Source organism: Primulina eburnea, chromosome 15 (genome assembly GCF_022965805.1).
Source record: "Primulina eburnea isolate SZY01 chromosome 15, ASM2296580v1, whole genome shotgun sequence".
Classification (NCBI taxonomy): Eukaryota; Viridiplantae; Streptophyta; class Magnoliopsida; order Lamiales; family Gesneriaceae; genus Primulina; species Primulina eburnea.
The window spans coordinates 14,547,484-14,572,306 of record NC_133115.1 but is presented as its reverse complement, the minus strand read 5'-3'; the positions used below and the strand labels follow the sequence as shown (position 1 = coordinate 14,572,306).

At 35.4% G+C, this 24,823-nt stretch overlaps 3 protein-coding genes across 3 annotated transcripts; 1 reads left to right on the top strand and 2 right to left on the bottom strand.

Moving 5' to 3' along the window:
* Window positions 1-1,064: 1,064 nt before the first annotated feature.
* LOC140815482 (protein FAR1-RELATED SEQUENCE 5-like) lies at window positions 1,065-3,214 on the bottom strand. Its single transcript, XM_073174578.1, has 3 exons — window positions 1,701-3,214; window positions 1,540-1,604; window positions 1,065-1,465 (listed from the first exon to the last, which is right to left on the bottom strand). Exons 1-3 carry the CDS (start codon window positions 3,212-3,214, stop codon window positions 1,446-1,448), a joined length of 1,599 nt encoding a protein of 532 aa, XP_073030679.1. The 3' UTR covers window positions 1,065-1,445.
* An 8,329-nt stretch (window positions 3,215-11,543) lies between these two features.
* LOC140813633 (putative E3 ubiquitin-protein ligase LIN) lies at window positions 11,544-17,317 on the top strand. Its single transcript, XM_073172235.1, has 16 exons — window positions 11,544-12,429; window positions 12,512-12,581; window positions 12,701-12,922; window positions 13,034-13,137; window positions 13,227-14,381; window positions 14,455-14,596; window positions 14,696-14,937; window positions 15,019-15,317; window positions 15,388-15,509; window positions 15,578-15,697; window positions 15,795-15,926; window positions 16,012-16,134; window positions 16,217-16,474; window positions 16,557-16,682; window positions 16,783-16,899; window positions 17,082-17,317. The coding sequence occupies exons 1-16, from the start codon at window positions 11,690-11,692 to the stop codon at window positions 17,097-17,099; spliced, it is 3,990 nt and encodes a 1,329-aa protein (XP_073028336.1). The 5' UTR covers window positions 11,544-11,689; the 3' UTR covers window positions 17,100-17,317.
* A 2,417-nt stretch (window positions 17,318-19,734) lies between these two features.
* On the bottom strand, window positions 19,735-22,440 carry LOC140815480 (ATPase GET3D, chloroplastic). Its single transcript, XM_073174577.1, is given in 9 exon segments — window positions 19,735-20,048; window positions 20,193-20,603; window positions 20,683-20,854; window positions 20,937-21,130; window positions 21,227-21,301; window positions 21,400-21,543; window positions 22,188-22,208; window positions 22,210-22,259; window positions 22,311-22,440. Coding segments are annotated over 9 exon segments (1,329 nt in total). The 3' UTR covers window positions 19,735-19,916.
* Window positions 22,441-24,823: the final 2,383 nt, after the last annotated feature.

The following is a 24,823-nucleotide window of genomic DNA, read 5'->3' as shown; positions in this document are numbered from 1 at the left end:
TTCTTTTACTAGAACTTGGTTGTTGTTCTAGTTTCTGAATTCTTGTTTGAAGATTCTTTAATATTACAAGAATTTCTTCCTGGTTTTCAAGGATTTTTTCAACTCGTTGAAGTACAAAGTATAGCATATTGCCATAATTTTGTACTGTTTTCTGGATTTCCTTAAGATCTGAAGAGAGCTTAGAGGAATCTGGTACTATCTTCAGAAACTTATTTGTTTGAATCATAAGTTTATCTGAGGGTGCTGGGGCGTCCCTTTCTGGTCTTGATATAACCAAGGTTAAATGCACTTGTGTATATTCCAAAATCTTGGAATAATTCTTGTAAATTATTTTTCTCGAACTTGAGTTCGGATTCATAATTTTTTCAAAATTCTCCTTCTCAAACATTTAGTTACTTCTAATAATAAGTTATGTGTTTGAAATAAATCAACCTAAAGTTTTGATATCATTTTCGAAAGCACGTAGATCAATTAATTCTAATGTAGAATAAAGGGTATTTATGGAATTTTGGCAATAAAATTCTCTCACAAGGAGTTAGGAACAAGACCTGGATGTTTGGGGGACTGACTGCAAATTCACCCTTTATTTAACTGAGAAATGTATGCCCCTTTTGCAAATTACGGGGGCTCGTGCAAATTTTCTTGCGTATCAATTACAATTTAACATGGGTCGATGCCAATATCAATTATATATAGTTTAACATGGGGCGATATCAACCATATATATTTTTGAATTTTGGCTCCGCGTACACGTGTGTATATATATATATATATATATATATATAGGGAATTGATACCCTGGGCGCCCTTTGGTGAGCGCCCAGTGGGCGACAGCTGAGCTGTCGCCCACATGTGCAGTTTATTTTTTTTTAAAGATTTGACGTTTCGCGACGGTTTTACAAATACGTCGCAAATGGCGACGGATTTTAACAAACCGTCGCGAAACCCACATGTGCAGTTTATTTTTTTTAAAAATTTGACGTTTTGCGACGGTTAAAAAATCCGTCGCAAAACGTCAAATTTTTTTTATAAAAAGAAAAGAGGGGACAGAGGGGCGTTCCCAAATTTCGTGTCCCACCTTCGCCCAACAGCCCACAAATGCATTAGACAGGTGGAAATTAGAAATAATTTACTACGCGACACAAACATGATGTTTTACGTCGACCACAGCGGGTTTTTATACATGTTCCATAAGTCATATGAAAGAGAACGATACAACAATATGGCAGCAGGAAAATTAAAACACCAAGATTTCTTGACAGAGAATGGTTATCATATTGAATTTGAAAATTCTACAATGCTAATTCTTGAATTAAGCAGAGGATCCTTCTCATGGTGACAGAAACCTCAAAGCTCGATGTTTCATCCACGACAGAGGTTTGATAAAGCACTATAAAATGGTTACCCCATCGCACATATTCAACTTGATAAAATAATAACCTTTATCAAATCCAGTTGTTAGAACCTGTAAAATTCAAAACAGTTATGAATAAAAAAAATATTGATGATTAACAACATATATTTAGAGATTTAAATTACCATCTATCGATCCAAAATCTTCGTCATCTGAGCTTTCTTCTTCGTTTTTATTATTAATAGTTGACCTGAAGAACGTTGAGTATGCCACCATATATTAATTTTGATGATTAACCAAATATATACAAAAATACTAAAAATTTACATTGTTGATAAACACATACCCGTCTTGCAAATTTGGACAGTTACGCTTGTCATGCTGCACACCTCGGCGTCCACACCCACGACATTTTCTTCCCTGTGTGGTTGCCTTCTCCTTTGATGACTTTAATCTCTTCCCACATCCCTTTGTTCTAATTTTTTGAGGATCAACGATATCAACAGCCCTATCTGTGGCTCTTCTACATTGACTTCCACCGCTTACTGTTGTAGTCATATTCAAATCTTTCATTTTGTTGCCAATATAATCAAACTGTGCATTCAAGAAATTTGTTCCCTCAACAGTCAATGATGCAATATCAACTAATGCAGAAGCTTTATAGGATAACCTCAAATGTCTTGACATCAAACATCTTTCTGGAGCTTCAACCACATTTGGCTCATCTGTAGGAAAAAATTCTACATTCTTTGCTGCTTGCGTCCAACGTTTCAGTATATATTTATCAGGCAAATGAAAGACTTGGTTTATACGAAAAAATGCTAACATATGCCTGCATGGAATGCCCTCAAACTGAAATTTCATACAACTGCACAATATATCATCCCCTTGTATGACATGTGTAAGCACTCTTGGTTTCGAAGAAGAAGAAGCTTGAAAATTCATTACCTTGTAAATCCCAAACTCATTTCCCACAGATTCTGTTTGCACGTAATAACCATGACTCTGACTCATTTCTTCTAGAAACTCCAACCATTTCTTTTTCGTGTAAACCGTCACCATCTGAGATTCCATTGGCCATTTGGACTGTAGCTTGGGACGCTCATTCATATCGACATGATCTGCAACTAACTCATTGTGTCTTTGGTGCCGGAGTGCCTTATTGAAACGAATGATAAAATCCATCAATGAGTTCTTGCTAGATATATATCTCTTGAAAAAAGCATGTGAACTTTCGGACCGCTGACTACTTGACATACCCGCAGAAAATACATGATTAAAATATGCTGGCACCCATTTATGTCGCAAATCAAACATCAACGACAGCCAATCATGTTGTTCCAAGTTAGCATTAGACATAGCAGCTTCCCAGGAACTCTCAAATTCCTCATCTGTGGAGGAATGTAGAATGGCATTCCTTATGCTTTCGTAGCGATGCGAGCGTAACAAATGCACCTTCGACGGAGTCGATAATGAATGATTATGACTTTCAACGAAAGTACTGACAACCCAACCCGGACCTGTTTGTTCCTTGACAACTGAAATCTTGGACAAACATCCGGTTCTAGTCTCACCACGGGCTCTTTCTTTTCTTGGTTGATCTTTTTTTGTCTGTTTGCTCCATCGAATATCATCTGTATGCCCTTCTTTAAAGCATACAAATTTCTTCCATACAATTTCGTTTGTTTTCTTACTTTTCTTGCTATTACTCATTCTCGCGCTAAAACCGGATTCTCGGGCATATTGGTTGTAGAATGAGAATGCATCCTCTAACGAATCAAATCTCATACCAATCTGGGGTTTCTGATCATCACCGACTTGGGGGATGTACGATTGTTCATCTCCACTATATTGATCCATTTCATCTACAGTGGCGCTAGGCAGACGTGGGGTGGTGCTCGAAAATCTTTGCGGGCGGTAAGGTGCTGGCGAGGATTGTCTGGGGATTAACCGAGCACGATTAGCGACGGTAACAATATAATCATATGAAAACAACATCAAGTATAAAATATATTTTAACAAAACATACTAGAAATGAATAAATTTATAAATACTCCAGATACATAAATAGCTAGATCATCAACACCATTTCCTAGTGCAATTAATTAAATATGCAGACTTACACTTCACAAACATTAAAGAACATGTATGCCAATACACCGGAAACCTTCAAAATCATAAATTGGAAATTTCTTCGGAATATGAAATTTAGAACTACATCGATTTACCTTCTGATGTCGTCGGAATATTTCCCCGCACGAGAGCTCCAGAAGTTCGCTCAATCTTCTTAACGTAAAGATTTGAGCGTAGGTGGGAGAAGGGCTGTTGGGCGAAGGTGGGACACGAAATTTGGGAACGCCCCTCTGTCCCCTCTTTTCTTTTTATAAAAAAAATTTGACGTTTTGCGACGGTTTGTTAAAATCCGTCGCCATTTGCGACGGATTTTTAAACCGTCGCAAAACGTCAAATTTTTAAAAAAAATAAACTGCACATGTGGGCTTCGCGACGGTTTGTTATAATCCGTCGCCATTTGCGACGTATTTGTAAAACCGTCGCGAAACGTCAAATCTTTAAAAAAAAATAAACTGCACATGTGGGCGACAGCTCAGCTGTCGCCCACTGGGCGCTCACCAAAGGGCGCCCAGGGTATCAATTCCCTATATATATATATATATATATATATACATATATATGTATACATATATATGTTTATTTATGTGTGTATGTATGTGTATATGTTAAAGTCATAACTAGAGGTGGGTACGGTACAGTATACTGTGCCGAACTACGGTACCGTATACCGTACCGAAAATATCGGTATGGAATTTTTCCATACCGATATCAATACCGAAAATTCGGTATGCCGCACATTCGGTATACCGAATTTTCGGTATGAAAAAAACTCATACCGATACCGTACCAACACCGAAAGATTTTATTGGTATACCGAAAAAATGTCGGTATACCGAAAATGTTGTCGGTATACCGAACTTAAATTTTTTTAAAAAAAATAATAATAAATTATTTTACCGAAATACCGAAAAAAAAATATTTCGTACCGATACCGATACCGAAAATTTCGGTACGGTATGATACCGTACCCAAATTTTCGGTATACCGATTTTTTCGGTAAGTTCGGTATTTTTTTCGGTACGATTTTTCGGTATTTCGGTATTTCTTCCCAGCCCTAACCATAACACCATTAGGCACTCGATCTTGATGGGAGTCATATCCACCATTCATTCAAAACCAAATCAATAAATTAGCCAACCGATGGACTAAATATTTGAATATAGATCAACGACTACAACGCTTTTTGAGAGAACTGGTCTTAAAACCTATCAAGTAAAGAATTTTCAAACGATTTATCCAAATTTGTTTATTTCAAATCACAATATCTTGATTCAATGTGACAACTAAAATATCACTACAACAAAAACGCCCTACGACAACGGATAAAATCCGTTGTCGTAGGCCATTTTCGACTGTTGTAACTGAGGGTGTTGTTGAAAGTGTCTTCAACGACAACGGTTTTAAACCGTTGTCTTTTCTTCCAACGACAACGGTTTCACAACGGTGTAAAACCGTTGTATTTTCTACCAAAGACAACGAAAAATGCTATTAAAATTTGCGACGGCATAAAAACCGTAAAGAAATCCGTTGTCGTAGGTGCACTTTGCGACGGTTTTCAGAAACCGTCGCTAATATTTTGCGACGGTTATAAAAACTGTCGCAAATTACAGTTGCGACGGAAATCATAAAAAGCTGTCGCTAAATGTAGCGACAGTTGTCATGTGGAAATACCGTCGCTATATTGCGACAGTTTACAGGTCCGTCGCTAATATTTTAGGTAAAATAAAAAGAAATTTTAAGAATTTTATTAATCTGTGTTGTAAATTGGTACAATCTTGTAAGAGATAAAAACTTTAAGTGTCGTGAAGTGATAAAATCGTGTGAAAGATAAAATTTTAATTGTTTTGAAATGGTAAAAAAATCGTGTAAGATATAAAAATTTTAAGTGTTGTGGAGTGATAAAATTGTGTAAGAAATAAAAATTTTAAGTGTAATGAAGGTGTAAATGAGAAAATTTAAGTTTGGGGAGGTGAAGTGGAAGAAAATAGAGTGAATTTGTATGTATTTATAGAGAGTGGTGGAAAAAAATGGAGGGAGAAATAGGCGGGATCGAATTTTTGAAATATGCGACAGGTATTTGCTAAACCGTCGCTAAATATAGCAACGGTATATTGTATACGTCGCTAATTGGCGACGGGTATTTGTTAAACCGTTGCTAAATACAGCGACATTATATTGTATACGTCGCTAATTTGCGACTGGTGTGTGCTAAATTGTCGCTAATCTGCGACGGCTTTTTCTAAACCGTCGCTATTTTGCGACGGGTATATTCATAACCGTCGCTAGAAGTGAGGGACATTTAGGCGGGATTGTATTTTTGAATTTTGCAACGGGTTCGGCTAAACAGTCGCTAATAGCGACGGCTGTGTTTTCTAAAACCGTCGCTAATTAACGTTGTGTTTTCTAAAACCCTTGTCCGTTGTTAAAAAATACACGCAAATACTACAAATTATTTTAAAAAAATTCTACGACAACGGTTTTTAAAAACCGTTGTCGTTGCCCAAAAAAAACAAGCTAATAGACAACGGTTATGAAAAACCGTTGTCGTAGGCCAAAAAAAACACGCTAATAGACACAGTTTTTAAAAACCGTTGTCGTAGACCAAGAAAACACGCTAATAGACAACGGTTTTGATAAACCCGTCGCGAAATTTAGATCGGCGACGGTTTTATTTAAACATGTTGCAATATTTAGCGACGGATATAGAAATGCCGTCGCTAAATATGGATTTGTCTTCTTGTTTTCTTTAAAACACGATACATTAGCGACGGGTTATATAAAAGCGTCGCCAAATGTAGATCGGCGACGGAATTTGAATAAAAACCGTCGCTAAATTTTGTTTTATCCCCAAAAAAAAAAAACTCAAAGACAACGGTTTCTAAAAACCGTTGTCGTAGCCCAAAAAAAACACGCTTAACGACAACGGTTTTTAAAAACCGTTGTCGTAGCTAAGAAAAAACACGCACAACGACAACGGGTTTAAAAATCGTTGTCGTTGAGCGTGTTTTTTTGTGGGCTACGACAACGGTTTTTAAAAACCGTTGTGGTAGACCATAAAAAACACGGTCATAGACAACGGTTTTTAAAAACCGTTGTCGTAGACATATCAACGACAACGGTTTTTAAGAAACTGTTGTCTTTTAGCGGGTTTTTTAAGCCTACGACAACGGTTTCAGGAGAAACCGTTGTTAAATGACATACCACAACGGTTTTTTGTAAAAACCGTTGTCTTTGATGTGTTGTTGAAAGCCATATTTCTTGTAGTGTATATGAAAGTTTAAACAAATACTCGAGGGTTTATTCGTTAATTAGAAAAGTTTGACCTAATAAACATAGCGAAATTAAGTTATAATTTTTTAATGATTCATATGCCACCCAAGAGTCGCAAACTATCATATTTATCTCAATCGAAGAGTCATATTTAGTTCCACACCTTATGATTTTTTGTAATTTTAGTCATTTTTCATCGAGATTGCTGACATGACACTACGCATATCAGTGTCATGACTCTATTGGTGTCACGTCAGCACCACATAAAAAAAACACTAAAATTGCCAATAAACAAATAAAATATATTAAAACTAAAATTTAACAATCTCACGATCGCAAAGAGACTAAAAAAACAATTTTTCAAAAAAAAAAATTACATACTTGTAAAAATAACAATAATAAACCTATTCAAAGAGTCAATCTAACTTTTTATATAAAATCTCATAAAAATTCTCAATTTCAATATATCTTGGTAATTTATAAAAAAAATTAAAAGTGCCATGGAAGTGGTCAATTGACGAAAGAGATGTAGAGGAATCTAATTATTTGCATGGAGTAGTGAAGTCCCTTTCATTACAGCCTCGGTTGAAACATCATAAATGGCCTTCATCACACATCAAACAAACGACAATCAAATTGGGATCAGAGAAAGATTCATGATTTCCGTGAACGTTAGAAGTTTAATTTTACCCACATTTAATGGCCCACTTTTTTCGTATTTCTTTTTATTATCCAATTAAACACATTAATTAGTTAATAATAAATTGTCTTATCTTCACCGAATTAATTATTCATTATCACTGCTGATCACAGAACTTTTATTATACTTATTTTCAAATTGACATTTTGGCTATTTTTAATAGTGTTTTTGTTCTTGTTACGACGACAGGATTAAGTTAAAATAACTATAGATGAGAACAATTTGTAGAAAAGAAAGGAAATAAGAAATTAAAATGAGTAAGAAGAATGCCGATTAATCCCAAAGTAAGCTTGTTTCAATGAATTTATTAACAGAAATGAGGTTGGGAATTATTATTTAATTCTCCAACTTATATCAGCACACTAATTATTTTTCACTAAAATTGTTGTTAAAAAGTATACGACAACGGTTTTAATGAAAAACCGTTGTAGGTGCGTTGTTGAATATGTTTTTTTCTTTGTACTATAGAGTAAATCTATGAATTTCGTGAGAACAATCCCACTCTAAATGAACAAACTAGTAAACTCAAATGGCTTGTATAATTTGTTTAAAAGAAAAAATATTGTCTGTTGTTGTTAATTAGTATTAGATTTAGATCCAACTACGTACATAAATATTATTATTTTTTAATTAAGGGACATGAGGGGTTTTAAGTATTTTCTGCCCTACACAAAAATTTTCTTTTCTTTCTATTTATTTTTTTGACGAATAAAATTTGCGTCAAACAAATGATAGATTAACTAAAAATAAGAAAAGACAAATCTGGAATAGGAAAATGACTTCACGAAAAATTAGTTTTCTAAATGGGTCGTCCTCCCCTTTAGATATAGTAATAGATGCCGTCTCGGCGAAAATTCAGTGAACTATTCCACACAGGAGAACCTGGTGCATCCAGTGGTGGGGCAAATGGATACGTTGTTAGCAGAACAGACACAGTGAGGGTAACGAACGATAATTAGATTTATGGGCTCTTGTGTAAAAATAATCTTTATTTTAATAATATTTTATGTTTTTTTCCAATTATGACATTTACTTTATCCGTATAAACATGCAAGTAGCATAGATAAAGTCTTCGAATATAATATAGGTATCATGATGCGTGTCTCTAAACATAAAATCTTGAAACTCATTTGAGCTATTTAAGACGCTCTTTAGATAAGTTAAGTTGGACAACACAAGTCCAACACAACTTGTCTGTCTGTTTCATCTTACCTTAACGTAGTACTTTTTCAGAGAGTGAGCTCAGTTTAGATGATTTGCATTCAAAATTTTGGTTAAGTTAGATCAATTTAAATTTTAATAATAAAAAATAGATTTAAATTCTTAACAAAAAATAATGTAAAAACAACTAATTTTATTTTTTGATTTAATTAGTTAATTTTAACTAATCAAAACAGTTTTTTTTAATTAATGTATTATTTTATTAATTTAAGATCATGTTAATAATTGGTTAATTCAAAATAAAGTTTATTGTATGTGTGTAAACGAACCTATAAAATTGGTTTAATTATAACAAATCATAATGACTAAAACTAAGAGTTACGCTTATTAAAAGTTTGAGTAGGTCTCATGTGAGACCGTCTCACGGATCTTAATCCGTTATGTAGAATAATATTTTAGAAAGTGAAATATATTTTAGTTTTATGAGTAGGTCTCTTGTGAGACGATCTCACAAATCTTTATCTATGAAACGGGTCAACTCTACCGATATTCACAATAAAAAAATATTACTCTTAGCATAAAAAATAATACTTTTTCATGGATGACCCAAATAAGATATCTGTCTCACAAAATACGACTCGTGAGACCGTCTCACACATGTTTTTGTCTAGTTTTTTTTAGTAATAAGTTAGGAAACATAAATGTTTTGGATTTCTTACACCCAACCACACCCGTCCTTGAAAAATCAGAACCATTTTTTTTTCCTATTTTGATCCAAAGCCAGAGCCTGAACTGTGAAATTACGGTTAGGTTCCGGTTCCTAAAAATAAGGAACTGTAATCGTATGAACTCGAAACGTACACTAATCTTAAAATTTAAAATCTTGTAGTGTGCACAGTAATCTCAAATTATATACTTAAGTTATTTGATTTGTTTAAATTAAATTCAACCCCCTAATTTTTAATTTTTCGAATAAAAATGAAATATCACTATTATCTTATAATATAATTGTTTGAATAATTAGATTCATTGTCACGGATATTGTATTGTTATTTTCTAAGGCTTTTAAATTTAAATCAACAAATTTTAGCTAAAAGCGGTAACCGTAAATGAAAACGATAAAAACTAGACTGTATCTAAATTATTCGTTTCTAAATTAACTTAACCAAAACCTATAAGTTTTGGAACCTTAGTGGAACCTAGTTATTTTTGAAACGTAAATCATGTATATAATAAATATCTTAGGATTTTTTTGGTTTCTTAAAAATTTTAGCCTTAAGGTAAATTATAAATTTAATGAGTTTATTGGATGCCGAATATTTGTAATATATCTTAAGTTAAAAAATTTCTCCCCATAAAAAAGGTTGATTTCATCCTACATATAGGAGCACTACCCTTGATAGAATCAAGAGCCTAAATTTAACCACACATACACAGAGGTCATTTATTTTTTTAAAATCATATATATTTGTGAATCTTATCCATCCAAACTCATATAAAACAGTGTCTCCACGTATAACATCTAACCTACCCATGAAAAGATAGTGGCCTTTCACTTGGCCTTTGGTGTCTGAGTTGGATTAGTGATACTGTCGTACTCCAACTTTGTCAGTAAGCAAAGTTTAACATGTCAGGATGGAGACCACAGTTTAACATGTCAGGATGGAGACCACATTTTTATGCGGGTCTATAAAATCTGTTAAATCATGGCCTCTTTCTGCGGTAGACTGGCACCACTGCAAAGTCAAAATCCCCGTTTATCAGGATTCACGAGACAATAACAATAATAATTTAGTGGCCAATCAATTAAATAACGTTTCATAATATTTATAATCATATTATAAAGCACCCTAAAGTGAGTATATATATATATATATATTCATCACTGTACTATTTAACTTGATATAACTTAAATTTGAAATTATTTGAATTTAGTTCATGCAAAAGAGTTAAAGAATTCAAAGCTTAATCAAAAAGCAACAAAAATATATGTTTCTAAAACAAGCGAGTCTCGTGATATATATTTGTAAAACGTGTCGATCTGGTTTATGTCTGATATGAAAAACCATAAACAAGACAATGTTGAAAATTTGTATCATAAAATTGACATGTGAAGTTTTTATGTTCTGAAACACTAATATATGATAAGTGACTACGGGCTTCGACTAAGTTAAATGAAAAATTACTAAATTATTTCCATTTTTTCTCTATCTTCCTCATTGATGATATCTGTGCGAATCGGGTGTGATATACGTGGACAATCCACCAGATAGTGATGATAATTTAGTGTGTGTGAAATTTGAGTCAGGATAATGACTTCGATAATACCTGCAAACAAAAAAAGAACTCGTGAATGGGCGTCGGAGGAGTGTCCGGCGTAGCCACTCCGATGCTGAAGTCAGCAGGTGAAGAAGGAAGAACACTAAGTACCTTGTTTTCAGTGTCTAACTACTAAATATGGCAAGTCGGCTAGCCATACTTTCTGATGACTTATAGGACACGTCAAAAACATGTTGCTATGATAGATTAAACAACTCATACCAATAATACTCGAGTGTGGTGCAATTCTCGAGGTATCTCGGGCACTTGCATGAGTGCCCGGGATCTTGGTTACCCGGGAAGATTAATGTCCCGGTCATCTCCATGTCCGGCTGCTGAGAAAAGTACTATGCACATTGACTATGATTTGAGCTATCCAATTATTGTATCGAGTCATTCATGACGCGGTTCTTACGAGATATCACCACTCATCAAATTTCATTATATATAAAATATCCGACAATTTCATCGTGATAATTTTATATATTTAATCAGGAAGGAGATTGTTAAAATTAAATCTTGAACTATATTATTATTAAGACCAAATAATCAAATACCTGAAAAAATGTTGCCACTAAAATGACAACCATTTTTTTTTTGTTTCTGCCCTTTTCTTGAGGGATAAAAGAGAGTTCTGAATTTGTCTGCGTTTGTCACGAGCAATGCTATAAAACTCTATCTATAACTCCATCATATAGTTTTCTTCTGGTTCTAATCTTGTACTTCATGAAGTGATAATGCCATAATATCCAATGGCTCCAATCCCTCCTCAAATCCCACTAAAATTTTCTTCCGACAATCATAAACTAGACTTCGATTCAGTGCGTGCACTGGTCACGATAATCAATCAGCACATAAATGCCGTTCTTGAAGATGATGAATCCAGCAAAGCTTTGAAACTGAAATGTACTTCAAAGCTCAAGATTCGGGCTCAGGAATTCTTCGAGTTTTCGGAGCATTCCGTGCTGTCCAACCTCTACTGGGGTATTGAGAGCATTGAGGCAGCAGCCGGGGCGAAAGACAAGGCGTGGAGGCTCGAAAACTCCGAAAGAATGCTTCAAGTCCCCGCCTCACTGGATGAAAACGGAGTCACGTTAGGGATGGAGAACAGTTTTTTAGTGTGCTGCGCTTACTTTTACCTGTCTGTCGTCGAAGGGATTCGAAAGAATGAGTGGCAAGTTGCGATGCATTTTCTTCAAGCGCTCCTGGTTTCTCCAAGGCTTGTGTACACTGAATTCGCACCTGGGATATGCCAAGATTTGTTCCCTTTGTTCATCAGGCAGAAGATTTCGAAACCATTCGGGAGTCGACGTGTGAGTCCGGTGACGTTTCAAGAGCTTGATGATGAGATGATCGACGAAATGATACGATGGATTTCGAGGATTTATAAGCCATGGCTGATGTATTATCATATCATGTCTAGAGGAGATTTTGCTCAGGGAAGTGGAGGATGTGATTTGAGCTCTGCAGACGATCAGTCACGGTATACCACGTAAGTTTTATGTCATTTCTGGGTAGAAATCCAGTGTTAAAAGTGAAGATATCACCCGTCTCATTGGGTTCTTGGGGCACAGGGTTAATAAGACTAGAAGCATCGAGTCTCAGGTTTCATGTGAATTCAGGGATGGACAGACTTATCAGAGTGTATGTTTTCTCATCTTTACCATTTTCGTTAGTCCAAGGACAACTTTAAATTTTCGATTTAGAGGCCAAATAATTTGCATTCTGACAAAATCTTTCAACACATTTGATGTTCAAATTAGAAAGAACTGATTCAGGTTAAGAAGATGCACATTCAAGAAAACGTCAATAACTCCGAAAATGATAACGAAACCGTTGCATCTCCAGAGAATAGCTGCAGTACTGAGGCTGTAGCAATCTCCAATATGAAATGCCTCAAAGATATGCTAGCCGAATCCCACTCAAATTCTCCGGTTTCCATGCATTCACCCAATAACTCTAACGATGGCGAAATTTTTCAGGAGGTACTACTTCGCTTTGTCAGCATATAACATATCACACACACATTTTTTTAATTTTTTTTAAACTTTTCAACTGAAAAATTATGTGGTATATTATCTCTGATCTCCATCCAGGACTGTGAAGAAGAACAAGACTCTTTGAGTTCATTGCAAACAGGGGTACTTAATAGAGATGAGGAAAAAATAGAAGTTTTGAATCAGTATGGTTCAGTTTCATGGTACATTTACAGTATAAAATTAAGTATTTTTAGTATGGGATTATCAGTTTGATCGCTACGTGGTAACATTTTGTGCTAAAACGAGACAGGAACTTGTCAGCCCCTCGTTCCAAATCAAAGAAAGAAAGTATATTATCTACTCTTCAAGCTTCAACGCATCAAATGCACACAGGATTGAGTGAAATAAAGGTCACAGAGTGCTTCTCTCGCAGTTTCTCCACCTCGTTCTGTGATATTGATGTGTCGGCATTAAGCAGCAGAAAAATGGAGCCATTAGATGAAAATTTAGATAGTAACGAGAAATTACAAACCCATCAGTATATCGGATCGTTTGCTTTGAAGAATTATCAGCTATCAAGAACACTTCACCGAAAAAGTTACTCAAGAATGAAGAAAAGCTCAAGCTGTAGGACAGATTTACCAAATTGTCGTTACCCATTACTGGATGAAAACATCCATATTGAACAAATAGGCATACTCGAGAAGATAATCACTAAGATGTGCTTCACTGAAGAACTAGTAAATGGCGGGGAAGACTACATATTTGAAGTGAACAAGATATACAAGATATTGAGCAATAAGTCAGAACTTAAATATTCGATCTTGAAGGACATGATATTGGATCAGTTACTAGCAGCCTTTTCAAGTTCTAAAGAGGACAGGGTTGTCAGAACTTCGTTGGCAATACTCTCAACTATTGCTGCAACAAATAGGACGGCAATCGAGGAGATCAAGAACAAAGGGTTGCAATTATATGATTTGGCAACTGCCCTTAAAAGAAATGTTCACGAAGCTGTTGTCCTGATCTATTTAATTAGTCCTTCTCCTGCTGAAATTAAAACACTGGAACTTTTACCTTTTCTGGTGGAATTAGTGTGTACTTTTTCAAAGAGTTACAAGGTAGAATTAACGTCATTTCTCCTGACTCCTCCAGCTGCATCGTTGATGATCATTGAGATTTTAGTGTCTGCATTTGATTATGAAACAAATAGCATGCATTTGGCAGCAATAAGCTCGCCAAGAGTACTTTCTGGGCTCTTGCAAGTACCCAGAAAAGATAATACAGAAGAGATGATATCTTTGGCTTCCATTCTTGTTAGGTGTATGAGGTTTGATGGGAAATGCAGGAAGTATGTGTCAGAGTTTTCTTCGGTGGATCCTTTTGTTGCTCTTTTGTGGAGTAACCAGAAACGGTCAACGAACGCAGCATTGGAATTTTTCAATGAACTGCTAAGAATTCCACGGTATGAATAAACATCCGTTATAGAGCCTCTCCTTAAATAGAGAGTTAGGGTGACAACCTTTTCTTTGAAACAGGTCACAAAGCATTAGTTTATTGGAGCAGATACAAAAGAAAGGAAGCATCAATAATATGTGTGCTCTATTCCTACTCACACAAAACTCAGAACCTGAGCACAAGCTTCTTGCAGCTAATCTATTACTTCAGTTAGAAGTTCTTGTACGTCTGTTTTCAACATTTTTGCACCAATTTAGCTGAATTGCGCTATATGTTTCCTCCTTCAAATAATGTGAACTCCTTGATAAAACCTATTTCCAGGAAGGCACGTCTACGAAAAGCATGTATAGGGAAGAGGCAGTAGAAGCCCTCTTTGAGTCACTTTCACGTGAAGAGATGCCTGTCACACAAGCTCTATGCTCTTTCATATTAGCAAATCTTGGTGGAACTTACTCTTGGATGGGGGAACCATATACGATGGCGTGGATGGTGAAAAAGACCGGTTTAACCTTGCCACAACATCGGAACTTGATAAAAAACTATGATTTCTCCGATCCTATGCTTACAGGTAATCCAAATTTGAGTTTTCACTAGTTAAAACATATGTATGACTCGAAGTACTTAAGAAAGAAAACCATTACCTGACAGGATGTAGGAGTAGATGCCTGGTGCAGTAAAACCGCACAACGTATCGTGCATATTGGTTCTCCTGTTTTTCAGGCATTAGAAAAAGGACTAAAGAGCAAGTTAAAGCGAGTATCGAGAGACTGTCTCACCGCTATTGCTTGGCTTGGGTGTGAACTTGTCAAAGGTCCTGATGAACTGAGAAATTCTGCTTGTGAAATCATACTACACGCGGTTGAACAATATGTGCATCCTGGTTTAGATCTCGAAGAAAGACTCTTGGCTTGTTTATGCATTTATAATTATACTTCTGGCAGAGGTAATGAATTCCATTAAATGTAGAAAAAAGAATGAGAACGAGAACAGATTTTGTTGGTTTCTTGTGGCAGGAATGAATAGGATAATCACTCTTTCAGAAGCGGTACGAGAATCATTGAGACGTCTCTCAAATACTACATGGATGGCTGAAGAATTACTCAAAGTGGCCGATTATTTCCAGCCTAATAAATGGGTGAGTATGATTCTTCTTTTTGTGGTACTAATAAATGAACTTGTTCTAACTTTAAATGGAAAGCACAGCGAATTTCTTGCGTCCACAGCCAAATTCTAGAAGCGGGAGATAGAAGTAGTGGAGCTGTGACTGCTCTAATCTACCATAAGGGACAGCTGTGTGGTGGATATGCAGATGGTTCAATTAAGGTTAGTTAAAATTATTCATACTTTTGAATCTACTTTGTACCAGTTACCAAATATGTTAAAACTAACACAGATGTTTTTTTTTTAAAAATTATTATAGGTTTGGGATATTAAAGGGCAGACAGCCACACTTCTGCATGTAATAAAGGAGCATAAAAAAGCTGTTACTTGCTTTTCACTGTATGAACCTGGGGACTGCCTTCTTAGTGGATCTGCTGACAGAACGATCAAGGTTATTAAATTTAGTTTTTGGATTCATCACCTCCTCATTTTCGTGGGATAGATGAAAGCTTTAGTAACGTTCTGTGTTTTTCAAGATGTGGCAAATGCACCAGAGGAATCTTGAATGCATTGAAGTTATACCAACAAAGGACTTGGTCAAATATATCGATTCTTGGGGAGAACTGATTTTTGCAATCACAAAAAGTCACAAGTTGAAGGTAAAACTGTAAAAACATGCAAAAATTGGAAGTGTAGGCTGTAGTACTGGATAGAGTGTTACTAAAATTTTCATGTCTTCAGACTATTGAAGCTTCGAGGAAATGCAATGACCTTTTCAAGAACAAACGCGTGAAATGCATCAGAGTGACGACACATGGAAAGGTTTATGCCGGCTGCACTGATTCAAGTATTCAGGAGATGATGATAACAAACAACCGACATCAAGAAATCAAAGCACCATCAAAAAGTTGGATTCAAAGCAAGCCCATATGTTCAATTTCAGTTTACAAAGACTGGTTATATTGCTCAAGTTTGGTTGTTGAAGGTTCAAAGATGAAGGTAAATAACAAAAGAAAGATCTGAAATCTACATGTTTTTCGTTTAATGTAGTTAACGATGTATAACGGGATGAAGAAATTAGGACTGGAGAAGAAGCATCAGGCCTCAAATTTCAGTAGTTCCAGATAAGGGAGGAAGCATTTTGGCTATGGAAGTAGTGGAAGATTTCATATACTTACAATGCAGCAAATCAATGAGCAGTCTTCAGGTACTCAACACCTTTCGGAACAATCATCAATCATTGGTTTCTAACACCTCTTTAAACTCGTTAAAACCGAGATACATTCTGAGGGACATTGTATGCACAGATATGGTTAAGAGGGACACATCACAAAGTTGGAAGGCTATCAGCTGGAAGCAAGATAACTAGCTTACTCTCAGCAAATGACATGATAATCTGCGGCACTGAGACCGGAGTAATCAAGGTACGGTGATTATTTATGTCATATTTACGTACATGATATCATCTCGCGAGTTCTGATTTCACCATGTCATCTACGTGTTCTGATTTCACCATGTCATCAACGTGCATGGCACTCGGTGTAGTGATGTAAGTATAGTGCTGCTTTGTTGATTACTAATATAACATGCTATCCGAAATTGACAGGGATGGATTCCTCTGTAGCAGATGATTAGCAAGCGCATGAATTGAATCTCATTCAACTGAATATGTAAAAAAGAATTATTGTTTTTTTGTAATGTCCATGAAAATCGATTATGTATTCTATCCAAGTATAAGCTGGCTACACCATGATCCATTTTTGTGTATTTGTTGGATATATATTAGAGATCTACTTCAAGATGAAATAATATATTATTACATAATTAGCACAGATAAAATAATATTTTATTACATAATTAGCACTACAGTACACGACATTAAATGAAGTATAAATAATATCACTCGACTCATTGTTTTACATTTCTACTTGATAAATTAATCAGTTCTTTGAACCAGAGATTTGTTAATACTGTGGAGATTCCACTACATATATATTGGATCGAAAAAAATACAAGTCCTATGTCATACATGTTGTATTAGAATAACTTTGATATGGATAGGAACAAAAAATTTGAATTTTTGATCAAGGCATGCTGGAACACTCGAATGCTTTCATCTCCTCGAAGGCATTATCTTTTGTCATTGTTAAGCCCAAAACTGAAGTGGCTTTATACAACTGTTTGTATCGATCAAAGTATTTTAGTGTATATCATATCTTTGAGATAGAATGGGTGATGTAGGAGTGTTTGAAATCTCCGAACATTCATAAAATCTTATGTCTTTTTATTTCAGTTTTTATTTCATCTATCAGTCTGTTTGTTTCCACACATTCTTTGTTAACTGATTGATATTGATCTACAAAATTCTCGAGTATCAGTTTATCACTAAACTGAATCATAAATCGAGAAAACGTTTTGAAAATTATAAGTGTTTATTCAATCCTCTTCTAAACACTTTTTCACCTTTAACCAATCCTACCAGGCTCTTCGTGCCAATGTGTTTGGATAGCCCGGGACATATTCCCTTGTGAGCATTTCTCTCCAAGGACTTGGCATCTTGGCGAAGAAGAGTTGCATTGATATATCTTCTTCGACCCCGGAATTCCATCTATATTTAATGAATAACATAATATATTCATCCACTAAACATATATCATGTAATTCAAAACTATACAGAGCTTGAGTATATTTCTTTTTCTTTTCTGTATCTTGATTGTTAAAATAGTCTATCCCTATAAATTGTGCTTTAAAAAGGATAGTCATTCTTCCGGCTATCTCGCTAAGAGATTCTTCAGCTAGGATTGATTCTTTGGTTTCTACCCAAGTCATGTCCCAAGCAATTTTAAGTGATGCCATCAGAATCATTTCCAGAAGTTTAATTAATCCTTCTTTATTTAGATCAAGTGTACCTGCTTGCAATTCTCATAGCAGATGTCCAATCATCTACGAGATTTTTTCTGTTTTTGAAATCTAATATATCTAGGTTAAGCATAACCTCATAAAGATGTATTGGTTCTAAAACAGATTTTCACATAGGGTGTTTGGTGCAAAGGAATTTGATTTTTCCTTGACCTTGTTCCTGCAGGGTGTGACTCTCCACCAGTGTAAAAGTTTGGTTGGGATTCTCTCATATTTATTTTGAGATCCCGCACATTCTCTTGGTGGTTCCTGTGAGGATGACCAGGTTATGGTAGGTTGTTCACCCTCAGTCGTGTTCATCTTCAGATCTACAACCTTGAGATTTGCAAAAGACTATGCAAGTTCTTGGAGATCCTCTAGACCAATTCTTTCTAAAGTTGTCATCATATTAATTTATTTTTCTGAGGTTGTTTTGATTAGATTGATCATTTTTTCTTCTTCAATTAAAGGTTATGGCATCAATTTGCCTTCCCTCTTTGATGTAATAAAGGTTCAGTACCAAATGACTGGTGATAACCTTCCTTCTGAAGATCTTTTACTAGAACTTGGTTGTTGTTCTAGATTTTGCAGACTAGTTCAAATATCTTTTAATATTCAAAGAATTTTTTCCTGATTTTCAAAGATTTTCTCCACATTTTGTGGTACATAATACAGCATATTGTCATAGTTCTGTACCGTTTTTTGAATTTCTCTAAGATCTCCGGAGAGTTTAGAGAAATCCGGTATTATTTTTAGGAACATGTTATTTTGAATCATAAATTTACCTTAGGACCCTGATAAGTTCGTTCTGATATCTAACATTGGTTAGATCTTCTTGTCGCAAATATTCCAGAATTATGGAATAAATCTTGTAAATAGTTAATCTCGAACCTGGGTTCGGATTCATGTTAATTGAGAATTTTCCTCCTCAAACATATAATTACTTAATAATAAAAAATTTGTATGTTTGAAATAATTTTACCTCGACTCTGATATCATTTTTGACCCATAAAATCAACCAATTGAATTTATCACATATAATGACAAATAAGGGTATTTTTTTTTCTTTTTCAAATACTTTCAGGGGGTGGAAACAAAGTTTTTTAGTATAGGGAGTAAATTTAAATTTTAGTTTGGTTTGAGTATTTTTTCACAATTTACCCTAGGTTTTTTAGAACTATAACCAGACCTACACGATGACTTCATAGTCAAATATTAACCAAATATCAAATTTCTATCTTGTTTCATCATCATTTTCTGGACAAAGACAGAATGATAAAGTGCTTGAATTTAACATAGGAAATCAATTCTAAAACAAAGAAGGGTCTGCTGGTAAAGCTATTGCTCAAATCTTGGAGACATTGCACTAAAAAACTTGTTTTATTATGTCAGATTTTAAGCAAATCTCGTATGGTTTTACACAGGCTTTTCCCACACATTTACAGAAGAATCGAAAGCTAGGAGATAAGTATGTTATCTTCAAGGGGAAAAAAACTTGATCTCTACAGGATGGCAGGCAGGCCAGAAATCAAGAATGCCTAAGTTAGCGCATTGTGATTACCAGATTTCGATCTATAAACTTTGCACCTCCTACCTTACCCTGGTTCTGAGGAGGAAGTCGAATGACACGCCTTTGATCACCTGCTTCCACCAACAACTCAGATCCACCTCGAAACTGCAAGCTCAGAATTAAACTGCATATTACTTCAAGAATTTGGTACCGTTTAATATAGACCAAATCACCAATATCTCTTCCTTGAAAATCATGGTTAAACTACACACCCCGGATACTTATTATACATTTTAATGAAAAACATACTTGATATAGCTTGATTTCTGACTTGTCGAAGCCCGGCATGAATAGTGTCACCGATTTATTGGAAGGGTTAAATTTCACCGAAGATAGGGTGTTCTCTTCTGCCACTGAAAGTAGATCTCGGGCATCTTTGCTGTGATCATTCACCATGACCTTGTCCCAGTTTAAACAGCTTTCCAGTTCAAGGTGTGGAATGAAAGAAGAGGGTAATGGTGAAAATTTTATCTTGAGTATCTCATCCAACACCATGGGCGAATTTGGTAATTTAAAGCCAAATGCACCAGATAACTGCGCACCAGCTTGAATTACACAACCCCAATATCGCAAAGCCGCATTTAGAGATATGGGGTTGGCTGGATCCATAATGATATAGCAGCCAAATTTCCGAGGTTCTGAAAAAACGGATGATGCTTTCTGTGGAAAATAAGGATCCAGAAACACATATTAGAGAACTGAGCCAACGTCCCAAATATGTTAACTGGAAACCATTTACCTCCAAGGCTTTTTCTAGATAATCCCATATTTCCGAACTTAATTTTCCATTTAGATTGGTGCCTCTTTCACTGAAAGTCAAGGCTTCATCGGCAAGTCTGAGAAGAGATGGAGCTGTTACCCTCCCAAGATCTGTCTTTTCGGCTAGACTCCTCAGATATTTCAAGTATAATCTTTGGAAATACACAACTGATCATCATTAAAAGAATAAAAAGGCGATGGGGTTGAGAAAATTGAGAATTTTGAATCACAGACCTTGTTTTACTCGTTGCACCTATCATACGAATTGTTTCTTCAGTGCTTACACCATCATATATCACTATATCAAATTTGTTTTTCTCATTGTTCCTCTTAGTTACATTACCAAAGAACCCCACAAGTCGGTCAAGTTCCAAAACAGAAAATATAGAATCCATTCCTGGGAGTATACCTAGCTCTTCTCCCACCACCTAGTACATTTCATGAGAAGTGCATAAAAACACACCCCCTTTAAAAATGAAGATGATAATGTACTTTGTGTTATAAGAAATTTTTCACATACCCACCCCTTCGAGAACACCTTGGGTCAGATTCAGACGTGCATCTGCCTCCTTGATACGCTTGAGGGGTTCAAGGATCATCTACATTCAGTAATTATTTCTTATCAGAAGTCCAAAACAGATGATGCTTAACACAGAACAGTCCTAGCTAAGAAAGAGAGGCATGGAAAAAACTATACTTTTGTGGTTTCAAATCTAATGGCTGACAGATTGTCCTGGCATTGAGTAAGAGTCGGTCCAATCTTGCAGTTCAGAAGATATTCAGCTGTAGGATCTTGAGAATGTATAACCAAACATGTCTTAAGCCCTGACATGGCATAATGCTGAGCAGCAAGACATAAATAACAGTTAGCACACCATGCTGAATAAGCTTTCCTTCTACTTCCAAACCACTTGAAACAACACTTCCCACCTCTCAAAAGGGAAGGAAAGAAAAATACATTCCTTCAAAAATATCGAACTTTTCTATATGCTACTATCCCTAAAAAATAATCTTGAAAAAGATAATTATAATGAAATTTTCCTGTATGAGAGTTCATTCACCATCACATTCCTCGACTTTAGCATAGTTTTGTACTGTTCAATTATCTGGTACTTCGAAGCTACCATGATTAAAAATATAGCAAGTGTAAACAAAGATCAATTTATCTTCACGAGAGCAGTCCAGAAACCTTACAAATACGGAATTACTAGATAAGGACGCATACCATTAGCTTTTATTATTAAAAGCTAGCCTCATTGCTGTAAATTCCTAATCGAATCAAAACTTTAATATTAGAACTAAACTCGACAAAATGTGCTCATCCCACATCAATAATGAAAAAGGACAAAAAACAAACATGAGGTCATTATGTACGAACATAAAGTTGATAAAATTCACAATCCACAATTATTACTCGCTAAATATTCAGATCCATCCTAAAATCTTTTTTATCCAGCATCGATTTCAGTTCTTTTTCGTTCATACCTGAGCTGCAAAAATGGCAGTCAGTGGTTTTACCAGAACCACCTTTACCCAAGAAAGTAACCAGCTTCGTTGCTTTTCACTACACTCTCATTTTAGCTGCATTTACGACCAGCAAATTCAAACTAGAGTCTCCATTGCTCCGCAATTTTCTTCTTCTCAGGGTCATTTTCATAGGGAAAACAGAGCCAAATCTGGAAACTTCGGGAGTCGAAAACGATGATGACAAAAGGAGGGACGCGGAGCATGACGCCATAGATTTAATGCGCGGAGAGTGACAATTTGTCTAGCGTGAAATTGGTGGTGTGATCTTAGCTGAAGATGCAAGAAATTGGAGTAGGAGATGAATCATTGGTGTGATTGGGTAAAATGAGGCGAAAATGTAAGGAGGCACGCTTGACACTTCAAGATTTTGTTGAATTTGTTTATACGGGAAATATTTTTCCACTGGATCCTTTAGTTCACTAGTAAACATGGACTTGCAACGTCAAATAGTTGGTTTCATATTTTTTCTATGCCTTGAGATATTCAAGTTGGTGAACCTTTGAGATATTAAGTTGGTGTATTAGGTGAATTCTTGATTTCTTTTTTACATATATTTTTAGACGAGCTTATCGCACATAACTTGACTAGTATGATTTATTTGGTCGACATGATTTACAAATTATTGCGTCATTCTAAAGATTAACTCAACGCATGTCGAAGGGTAATGATTGCTGCAGATTTTTATGTCATAAAAAAATAAGATTTCAAAAGGTATATCGTCTAGCTATGTTTATAATTATAAACGGTTCATTTGCTACAAGCATCTCTTTTATATTATGATTTTTTTGTTGATTTTTCAAAGTATATAAATAGTTTGTTGTCATAAATTTAAAATATACGACATATATTAATGCTTTTCTAGAACAAAACAAATTTAATGATTTGTTTTTTTTTTCTAACCACCTTGATTGAGACCATGAATATCAAGTTTTTAGATAAAATAAAATATGCATTTCCAATACAAATACGATTTTACAAAACGTGTATTAGTTGTTTCTTGAATGATGTTTTTGGAATAACCGGTAAAACTCGCAAAAAATTACCTCCAAGTACAATAATTTTCTCACCAATTGGTTTTCGATTTTTAGTAACTTTTTTGTAAGATTTTCAAAACTTGGGGAATGTTTTTGGGTTTAATGGGATTGTTTAATTGTTTAATGGACCTAAAATCCTTTTAACCCCTTTAATTTTAATTAAGAGCACATTAACACTTAATATTATAACTTAAACTCCATAATTAAACCCTAAACCTATTACATGTTGGCCGCCCCCTCCCTCATTCAGCAGCAGCACCCTCTCGAAAATTACAGCAGCCCTTCGAGTTTCTCTCTAGTTTTTCAAATAAATCCCTCCCTGTCTCTCCGGTGTACGCCCTACACGAAGATATCTAAGGTTTCAAGTGTATAAACGCAAAGACATGCTCTAAATCTTTTTTTTTTTCTCGTAATTCATGCTATTATATGCTGATGTGTGTGTATTTGCACGAGGAATGTATAGAAATATTAAGTTACATCATTTTTGCATAGTTTTGTCCCGAAATATGCATACGTTTGACATGAACTCACGTTTTTCCTTGGCTTTCGTGCAAGGGATGCTAGATATAAGTTTTATAAGGGCCATGTATGCTGAGATTTAATGTTTCAAGGTGCTGGAGTTCGAGAGTTGGTCGAGTTATGCTGGGGGATGATCGTGCAATTATTCCAAAATTCTAAGGATGAAAGTGCAATAATTGGAAAGATTTCTGGGGTTAAACTACAATTATTTTCGAGAAGTATTAGGGCCTAGTCTCATAATTTTAAAATTTTGGGAAAAATTATGATAGAAATTCCCTTAAGTCTCAACATGAATAGATTGAGACGGTGTATTTCGTTGCAAGAAGGATATTCATCTTAGGGGTAGCTACCTATGCATTGTCAGGATCGGTTAGGGGGGGCCCGAGTGAAACACAGTTACGAAGATGTGCATCAGTCCGTTGACCCTTCGACTAACTCCAATGAGCTGCAATAGCTCGTGTTCTAAGAATAAAATACACCGATGAATTAGATCGAGTTTGGTTAAACACAACTAAGCGGAAGAACTCAACATAATCCTTCGTTAAGAAAACAAACTGATCAATTTTATATATCTTGTGCAACTGGTTAACTGAAGAAAAGAAGTCAGTTAGAGCTTATATCAGTTCGGTTATGGACAGAACTGAACTGATATCAGCTGGACTGATGAAACAATTAAGAACAACACAGTTAAACAGTTAGACTGAAAACAAAACACAAGATATGTTTATGGATGTTCGGAGACTTCAACTGCTCCTACGTCATCCCTTCTACCTCCTCGGGTAGGATACACTAGAAGACTTTGATTTATACAAACCTTTGTACAAACCCACCCAGCTTAGGACTTACCCACTGCCTAACTGAACTCCTAGTTCTAAACTGAAGGCATCACCTTCCAGTCAACACTTCTTTAACGTCTATGTGAGAAAGACTACATACACATGTTTTACGTCTGTGTGCAAGACGGAATCTGAGATGATGAGTGAGTGTGTGTGTGTGTGTGTGTGAGAACTGATCAATGAACACTACCCGAAAGTGTTCTCA